The sequence below is a fragment of the Corylus avellana genome, chromosome ca4 (assembly GCF_901000735.1).
Source record: "Corylus avellana chromosome ca4, CavTom2PMs-1.0".
Classification (NCBI taxonomy): domain Eukaryota; kingdom Viridiplantae; phylum Streptophyta; class Magnoliopsida; order Fagales; family Betulaceae; genus Corylus; species Corylus avellana.
The window spans coordinates 8958420-8968134 of record NC_081544.1 but is presented as its reverse complement, the minus strand read 5'-3'; the positions used below and the strand labels follow the sequence as shown (position 1 = coordinate 8968134).

General features: G+C 34.0%; 1 protein-coding gene across 1 annotated transcript; it reads left to right on the top strand.

Annotated features, from left to right (window-relative positions):
- Positions 1 to 289: 289 nt before the first annotated feature.
- On the top strand, positions 290 to 2383 carry LOC132177785 (uncharacterized). Its single transcript, XM_059590239.1, has one exon. It carries the CDS (start codon positions 893 to 895, stop codon positions 2051 to 2053), a length of 1161 nt encoding a protein of 386 aa, XP_059446222.1. The 5' UTR covers positions 290 to 892; the 3' UTR covers positions 2054 to 2383.
- The last annotated feature ends 7332 nt before the right edge of the window (positions 2384 to 9715 follow it).

Below are 9715 nucleotides of genomic sequence, written 5' to 3'. Positions count from 1 at the left end.
ATTTTGAGAATTTTGTCAGAATTTAATAGAAAATCTTAACAAAAATGACACATTGAAAAAAAATAAAAATTTAAATACACTATATTGAGATTTTGAATTTTAAAAAATACATTGCAAAGAGTGATAATAGTTGGAAATAAATTATCTTTTATCTTTTAATAATTAAAAGTGTAGAAAGAAATTCTTAATTGAGTGATAATGAGTAAACGACAAAAAGATATTGAGGATGATCGGAACTGAAACACTGCTCCCACACGGCACACACTCCTAAAATTCTAGAAAAGCGGAAGACCTCCCTTTTTCACGACTCGTCTCCTTCTTCTTTGCCATCCTTCTCTCCATCCATATATATATATATATATACTCCTGTGCTCTTTCCTCTCTACTCCACCCATCAAAATAATTCTCGCCACTTTCCACAACCCAAGCGTCTCTCTCTCTCGTTCATTTCTTTGCCAACTCTGGTCCGATCCGGCGGTGGTTGGGTTGGGTTTCAGACTTTCGAATGGTTCGTTTCAAGAAATCTGGGTGAAACCTGAAACGGGTCTGGGTTGGTGAAGAAGAACCGAAGCTTATGAAAAAAGCCATGGAGGTTGAGAGGACGAGGCAGTTGCTGCTCCTTTGTTGTGGAATCCAAAGCACCCGTGTGGCCCTCGTGGGTGGCAACCACACCGCCTCCAGATTTTGCACCCGTTAGATTCCATTCTTGCTTTCTTCTGTATTTTCAAGTTTTTGCATCTGGGTATTCTCCCAATCTGCAAATCAAGCTCTTCTCACATAGATCTCGGATCTCGTGGTTTCTAAGAACCCCCTTTTGTTTATAGAATTAAGCACAAAGGCCAACAAATTCGTGGGATTTTCTCGGTTTGGAGCCAAGAATTACGCAAACAAGATGAAGCACATGCGTAGTGGAAGAATGGGTTCGAATCCTAATACCCGTTTGGTGATTCAGCTTCCTGATTCACGGGTTTTGCGTGTTCTGTCTCGGTCAGTATTTGTGGTTTTGGTTATTCTCGCATTGCCTTGTATTCTAACCATTCTTAGAGGTTCACCTTCTGAATCTTACAATGGATCTGATTCTATGGTCGATTATTCCAAGCTCTTGAATTCGCTTTTCCGGCATTTCGCCGGCAAGGGCCTTTTGAGAAACGGCGTCAAAGCTCTCATTATCAGTCCTGGCGGCGGCGGCATTGTGGGAATAATTCAGAATCTGCAGCATTGGCACAACAATGTGATCGATGTGGTAATGGATTATGATTTGAAAGGACAAAGCTCGATCCCGGATGAAACATTTGATTTCGTTTTCACGCCCAGTTTTTCCGACACTAATAAATTTGTTAACCGTGTTCTGAAGATTGGAGGGATTGTGGCTGTTCCGTTGAGCGAAGACCCATCAAATATTTTTCCAAAACATTCTAATTATAGGATTGTTTATCTTTGTCACTATGAAACCACCATTATGGCAATGAGGAAAGTGATGTCAAGGATGTCCTTGACAAAGCGGCCGCACGTTTGCCAAATGGCGTCGGAGGCCAAGAAGGCAATGTTAGAGAACCTTGAAGATGTCTTGCTAGAGCCACCGAGAACCAAGCATTTGAAGAAATTCAACTTCCTTCCTGACTTGTTGGGTGATAATCTAGAAGGCTATAATCGGAGGGTTTTCATTGATGTGGGATTGGCTGATGAGGAGAATACAGGCGTGACTGAATGGTTTCATCACAATTATCCCAAGAGGAACCAAGAATTTGAGGTTTACAATCTTGTAACAGAACCAGAGGAAGGATCATCTGGTGTTGATGCCTCGGATTGGTTGGTGAAGAATGTGAAAGAAGAGGAGTATGTTGTGATGAAGGCAGAAGCAGAAGTGGTGGAAGAGATGATGAAGAGGAGGACAATCTGTTTGGTTGATGAAGTTTTTTTGGAGTGCAGGAACAATTGGTGGCAGGGTGTTGGGGGGAAGTATTACAAGAGCAAGAGGGCTTATTGGGAGTGCTTGGCTTTGTATGGAAGGCTGAGGGATGAGGGAGTTGCTGTGCACCAATGGTGGGGTTGAAGCAGTGTGAGAGATTGACTCTTGTCAGTGAATATGGTGCAACAATTCCGATTGCTAACAACAATTCAGGCAGTAAACGTTGGAATATATCTCGAGCAGCCTTTCATTTGGAGGACTCATATCTGAATCAAAAGAACATACAAGTACTATCAACTATCAAGTATGGATGGCTTTGGTGCTTGGTCTTTGATGCTCTTATCTTATTTAGTATTAGTGTGACTGTGTGTGAGGTTTCTGTGAAGTGGGACTAAGTCCCTGTTTGTCTCTTCATAAAAAAAAGTTCAAAAAAAGTAATAAAAAATTCAAGAATATACTTTATGGATTATGTTATTTTTAATGGCAGATTTGTTCTATTCTTGTTTAAACGTTTAATCAGTTTAGGCCCACTCTTTGGCTACTACTTTTTCCTCAATTTCTCCTTTATATTCTGTGTGAAAATCGGTTCATTGCTAGTATTTTGTTTATTAAATTGTTTACTTTAGCCCAAAAAGCATCAGCAAACGAATCATCACATTTGTAGATAAATAATAATGCTTTATTTATGCAATTGGCTTTCTTATCTATCAAATTGATGGAATATTAATATTAATGGTTGGATGGGACTAGCAATAATGATGATAACCTTAATACATAATAATATTCTCATACTCGAACACAATGAGTTGGAGAGCCTCTCCACTCAATAGAGATGAATTATATTTTCCTGCCAAATGATGATCTTTAGGAAGTAGGCCACCCACCTTCATATGTTCATTATTGTCAATTGTTACCTGATCTCCCTTCAATTCTTAGGAGTACCACTCTTTTACTAAGATATGAATACTAACATGATGTTAAGCTTATTTATTGGAGAGGATCAAAACAATTAATAAAAAAATAATACGAATACTAATAAATAAGTTCCACATCATGTTAGTACTCCTATTTTTAGTAAAAGAGTTACTACTTCTAGCATTTGTAAAAAATTAATTGGTCTTTTTATAATTTTGCTTCTTGTATTAAAAAATAAACCGACAACTCCCAAGCCAATACCTTGGTTCGCTAACTCATTCATTTATTATGTATAATAAATATCATGAATGTTTATTTTTATTTTTTGTAAATTTATACTAATTATTAATTAATTAAGTATTGTTAAGATTTTATCATTGGATAGAGTTTTTTTTCTTCTCTAAACTGGGTTGAAAGAATTTTCTTTAACTTAATCTATAATAATAACATGTGTCTCTTAACATGTGAGAAATACATAATTTTTAAGAAAAATGCTAGGTGTTCTTCTAGTATTCTCCTGGTGTCCTTCCAACTATGATGTGACTTTTAAAATCATCAATAGATTAAAAATCAATAATGATAATCTCAAATTTAACGATTATTTTAAAAGGCACATCACAGTTGACACCAAGAGAACACTTAACATTTTTTCTAAAAAAATGGACAATACTAAGTGTTTTCCTAGTGTTTTTCAAATGTTCTCCTAGTCCTAAGTGGATATGCTACAACGTCTACTATTGTCCTTCTGGGATGAATGAGTTTTATGCTATTAGAAATTGGTTATCATTTTTAATTAACTAATTTGCCTGTGAAAAAAGGATACTGATACTCTCTCTTTTTTTTTTTTTTTTTTTTTGAATTACTGTTCGTTTGTGCTGAATGTATATTGTGAAAGCATAGTGTCAACATGGAGTAAGAGAGATCTGAATTTTTCGGAGATTTTGGGTTATAAAGGAAGAGAGAGATCTGCTTAAAAGAAAGCTGCGTTTTTTGAGGAAGAGAGATGAGAGAGAAAAAAGGAATCTGGGAGAGAGAAAGGACCGGTTTTTTGGGTTTAATTTTTTTTTTAACGACTCTGACATTTTCAGGATATATAAAATTTAATAATAATCAATCACAAGTTTAATGGTAATTTTGATAGCCACATCATTTTTAATAGGACACAAGTAGGCTACTTAGAATTACTATATATATGAAAGTCGAGTTTTGACGTAAAGAGTGCTCAGAATTGTGATACGTGTCTATGTTTTTTAATATTTAATAGTGCTTAGAATTACAACACGTGTCCATGCGTTTAATCTCTGAACTCTTTTTTTTTTTTAATTTTACCTCCAGTGATTAAGTAGTGTAATTAATTGTATTGATTATATTTCAAGAGTTTTTCATACATAAATTATTCAATAAATTAATAATTATTAATGTCCGAATCAAATAAGGAAACAAATAATATAAATGAAATTATAACTTTTTTTTTTTTTTTTTTTTTGTACCACCAACAATATTTTGTTTAAATTTTAAATTTTTTTTACTCATAATTTTTAATAATTGAACCGTGCAAATATTGAAAAAGTTTTTCCTTTTTCAAATTTTTTTTTAATGAATTATGTGTATGATTTTTCCTTAATTACTTCATTTTGACCTTTCTTTTTATTAACACACGTGTCCATTTTTTTTTAAAAAAAAAATTTTTTACTCATAATTTTTAATAATTGAACCATGCAAATATTGAAAGGGATTTTTCCTTTTTCTATTTTTTTAATGAATTAAGTGTACGATTTTTCATTAATTAATTCATTTTTACCTTTTTTTTTTTTATTAACTCATGTTTATCTCTCTCACCCTAAATCACAATTTTTTTTTAAAAAAATAAATTAAGTGTCTCAATGCATTAATATCTCTCCCTTTATTAAAACACAATTTTTCCTTAATTAATTCCTTTTGACCATTCGTTTAATTAACTCACCGAAAAAATGTAAAATCAGTCCTTGTGGTTTACTTGATTTGCAATTAACTCCTTGTAGTATCAAAATAAACTCAAAGGTCCCTAAGGTGTGCCAAAAAAATAATTTAGTCCCTACTGTCAAATTCTGTTCAATAACTTAACAGATTATGATAACATGAAACGTTAGAACCAATAAAATTGTGATACTTGTCATATTTAAATCAGTGTTACACTAACGGAATTTGTTAAATTAGTGGACGGAATTTGACTGTAGGGACTAAATTATTTTTTTGGCATACTTCAAGGACCTTTAAGTTTATTTTGATACCACAAGGAGTTAATTGTAAATCAGGTAAACCATAAGAACTAATTTTTCATTTTTCCCTTAACTCACATTTATCTCTCTCACCCTAAATCACGTCGGTCTCTCTCACTCTAAACTCACCATCTCCTTCTACAGTTTCAAAACACTTTCCTATAGAAGTTGACGGTTGCACAAAGTTTATTTGATCAGTTTCATGGAAATATATATGACTCTGAACTATGATTTAAGATATGAAATATTCGAAATGAATGTATCTTTGTGCTTTTATGTATAAATTTTTAGCAATTGTGAATTGATGATCTTTAATTTGCTTCTTGAGAATTTTTTTTGTACCAAATACCATTTTAAATTAGAGATTAGGTAGAGATGAATATGTTTCCGTTTTGTTTTGTGAAATTTTTTGTTCAGCCTTTTTTTTTTTTTTTTTTTTTTTGTGGGTATTCAGCTATTCTTCATTTGAATGTTTTTTTTTTTTTTTTCATTTGCTTTTTTGAATGTTCAGAATTATGAGTTTTATTTGTATTAAAATATAATAGGTATTACACCAAAAATATTAAAATTTTATGCTAATTTTATATTAATACTTTGATAATCAAAATTCATGTTTTCTTGCTTTTTATTATTTTTTTTTCTTTATGCTTTTCATTTCTTTATGCTTTGTATTGAATTATCACTGATTGGATTAATAGAAAGAAGAAAAAAAAAAGGGTAGTAGATTTCTAAATTTATAAATTTCAGCACACTGGAGATCCCTGAAAAGATGATTTGAACATTCATATCTTGTCATAATGGAGAGATATTGAGGAATTACTGGACACTAGCTGCCTCTGATATAATTCCAAATGATCACTGTGTGAGCAACAAATATAACCATGCTTTGCTTTTTGGTCCCTGTTTTCTCTTGAGCCTAAATCAAGTTCTTCACTTTGGTAGTCTGGCTTCCTTCTAAACAAATTTGTCACCTAGATACTTTAAATTCATGAGAACATTGTTAGAAAAAGCTGCTACTAGATACTTTTTCTGTCCTAAGATGGGAAGCTTGGGGCATGCCTTTTCTCTTATCTTTTTATCCTCACTATCTTCAAGTTATTGTTCATTAACAACTGTTGCCATGTGACAACTGAATTTGTTCAGTTACTACCTCAGCCAATATATTAATGCAGAATATTGCAATGGATATGATCACTTAGCTGTAAAAATCACCAGATTATTAGACTAGATCATACTTTCTGTCACAATTTCTAAGAGTCATTAAAAATATGAACAAACAGTGTGTATGGGTAAGAGTTTATGTGACACCAAGTTTTGTGTAGTGGAACGATGGTTATGAAGGGATCAGAACATTAGGGAATCCATACAAGGTCGGGTAGAAACAGAAGTATCACGAAAATATGGAGCAGATGTAAGAGATATCAATGAGACAACCTCAAAAATTAAACTGAACAACACAATCAATGATACAAAACCCAGTTAAGTTACAATGATTATACTTTACAACAATCCCAAAGAAACAAAAAGCACATAATTCTCAGGATTTTGTCCTTGAACAAGGTTGGCATGCAAGGTGGTCGGTCCGGGACCTCTTGCTTGATCTCTGTCGGGTTCTTCCTCTACTTAATGGATTTCCTGGACTTTTCTTCTTCTTCTTCTTCTTCTTCTTCTTCTTCCTTTTCTTGATTCTTGTTGATGTTTCTAGAGTTGTTGGGTGCCAAAACCAGTGGCTTCTTGGTTGATATAGTTCTTAGGACCACCCTCTTCTTCTTCTTCTTCTTTTTCTCAAAAAGCTTCTTTCTCTGCCTCTTGAGTTTCCTGGGCACACACAAGATAACGTGAGTCTTATATGTACTGCTGCTACTGTATTCGTAGTAGGATTGAGACTCCAATTCTAGTAGTAATATTTTTAATTAACTAGCATGTTTATTAAATCTGTAACTATGATTGATGCTGCTGTTTTTACATTCACTATTGAAGCTATTGATTGATTTACTTCTCACCGATTGATTCTGCTACTATTGAAGCCATTATTGCTGCTGCTTTCACTATTGACCATTTTATCTATCGACACTACAGTGTTGTCATTATTTTTTTACTTTTCACTGTTGACTCAGCTGTTGCTACTATTGAAGCCATTATTGCTGTACTTTCACTATTGACTATTTTGTCTACTGACACCACAATGCTGAAAATAATCTACTTTTACTATTAAATTTTATTGATGTAATTCTATTTTACCTATTGGAATTCACCTATATAAGGACGAACTCCCTCATTGTTGATGCAGAAGCTTTTAGCCAAACACTGAACTCATTCTGCAACTACCCTGTTCTCTGTTTTTGTATCTTGCTTTGATGTTAGTTCATTTCCTTGTATTCCTTCCGGTTATTGCTTCTGTAAGTGTTATTTTCTAAGTTATTAATACATTTGCAATTATTAAATTTTGTTGTTATTACTTCGTTATCTACTCCAATACATATATATATAATGGAGAGGTCTACCAATTGAGTAAGACTATACACATCAGACTCCAATGGCTTCCTCTTCTTCTTCTCCACATGCTTCTCCAGGTACTGCTTTCTTTTTTTCATGTGGAATTCAACAAATTCCATCAAGACCCTCTGGGTTAGCATTCGTTCTACCTTGTTTTGATCCTCACCCGCATCTCTGATCACCTCCCCTCTGATTTTATTGAAGCCCCCACAAAGGCCGAGTAAGCTCGATGTCTTCACACATAGGACATGACATCGTAAGTATATTAAGCAAATTTCTAAGAACAGTAAACAAAAGCCATTAAAAAGCTGTTAAAAACTGAACAAACACAGCACATAACCACTCCAAAAGAGAAATGACAACCTAGCTTTTTCCAAGCTTTTACTTTAACAGAAGAAACAGTTTCCTCAGCATCAACATGAAGTTTGATTCCCTTGCATGCCTCTCAAGCTCTTCACTATAACTTTCGTGGGTCCTCAGATAGGTAACTTCCATTGTTCTTTGACAGCCACCTCATTGTCGTGGGGGTACCACAAAGCTTTTGGCCGATGAAAATTAGTTAGCTCTTTGCTGCAAAACAACAGTAAGACTCCAGAAAATGCATGGAAGATAAAGAACATAAAATATTAAAGTTAAATCCACATGAAAAACACCATTGTGGATCACAAGCAAGGATAAGAAATATAAACCTGGAAAATCATGACAATCTGCAAGACTTCCTGGTAATCATGAGTAAAAGAATTATCATCATAACTCTGACACTGACACCTCTTAACCCTTTGCCCCTGATAGCAATAAAAGCTCTTAGGCTTAGGACCATCCACATGAAAAACACCATTGTGGATCACAGGTAGGCAGGATAAGAAAATCCAATTTGGGGAAAGAAACTAGGTTGTCTTCTACTCATAAAATTGACACTCCAGAGAATAACTGTTTCAGGTTTTCAGGCAGTTCAGCTGAGTGCATGTACAACATGAAGTACATGCAAGTTATTTTTACATCCATAGAAGATGGGATTGGAAAGGATCAGCTCCCAGTACTATGCTTGATTCTCTAGGCAACACGTGCAGTAAAGATAAACCTCTTCCGTCATTATTGGTGGATGGTGATGTGATTTATTTTTTGTCATCCTATTGACTGTTGAATTAACTTTTGTTAAACTAACTCCAACACAACACTCACATTGTTTTGGAGGGGAAAGAAATCTGATACTTTGCACTTTCCTGTGGAATCTGCCACAATTGAAACTTCTTACACTAATTTACTATTTTAAACTAACAACAACGCAGGACGTCTTGTAACAGTTACTAACACAACATAGCACGAGCAAGGCATCTTAAACAATGGGAAAACTCTCCCACTTTATTACTTTCTAAACAAGGTGGAACACCAGTCCTCCTAACTTCTTTCCAGCACTTCCATTCCAGCAAACAGTTGTTATTTGGACAAAAATAAAACCATTTACCTCATTCTATAAATGCTATATATTTATGCCACGTATTATATATACAACACCAAGATAATGACTAGAACATTTACACATTAGTGAGGTTGGTAATTCAATCAAACTTTCAATTATAATAAATAAAAATATGTAATTGCAACAGTTGTTTTTCATGTAAATGAAACAATTAACACATATTTGGAGTTGGTTGTCTTCAAACCCCATCCTTCCTTCCGATCAAGGTTATCAGTCCCAAACCCATTAGGGACAGGGAGAGCGGGACTAGAATGAGATGAACCATTCCCCAACCCCAACCCAGAAGTCTCCCTCCCAAACAAAAGAAAAAAAAAAGCATAATTATCATCACTAAATCTGCAAAACAAAAACCATACCTCAGGTAGTGTAGCTTAACTATGAAATCATGGACTGTGAACATGAAAAATCGGCAATTTCAAGCACCAAAGTGATGGAGGCATCTGTTGGAAGCCCAAACTGAAAATATGGGGTGATTTTGAAAAACTGAATTGACCTCAATTATTGCAACTAGAACTTGCCTTTATTAGAAAATGACACCAACAAGAAAAGAAGGCATCTACTATCACACAAAACAATAGGGTGAGTAATGCTATTTAGCAGACTGTTATATGATTGCTATACAATTAGAATAACGTGACAAAAAAAATCAGTTTACAA

Excerpts from the sequence above, each read along its gene's own strand:
- LOC132177785 (XM_059590239.1), top strand. The coding sequence starts at position 893 with ATGAAGCACATGCGTAGTGGAAGAATGGGTTCGAATCCTAATACCCGT.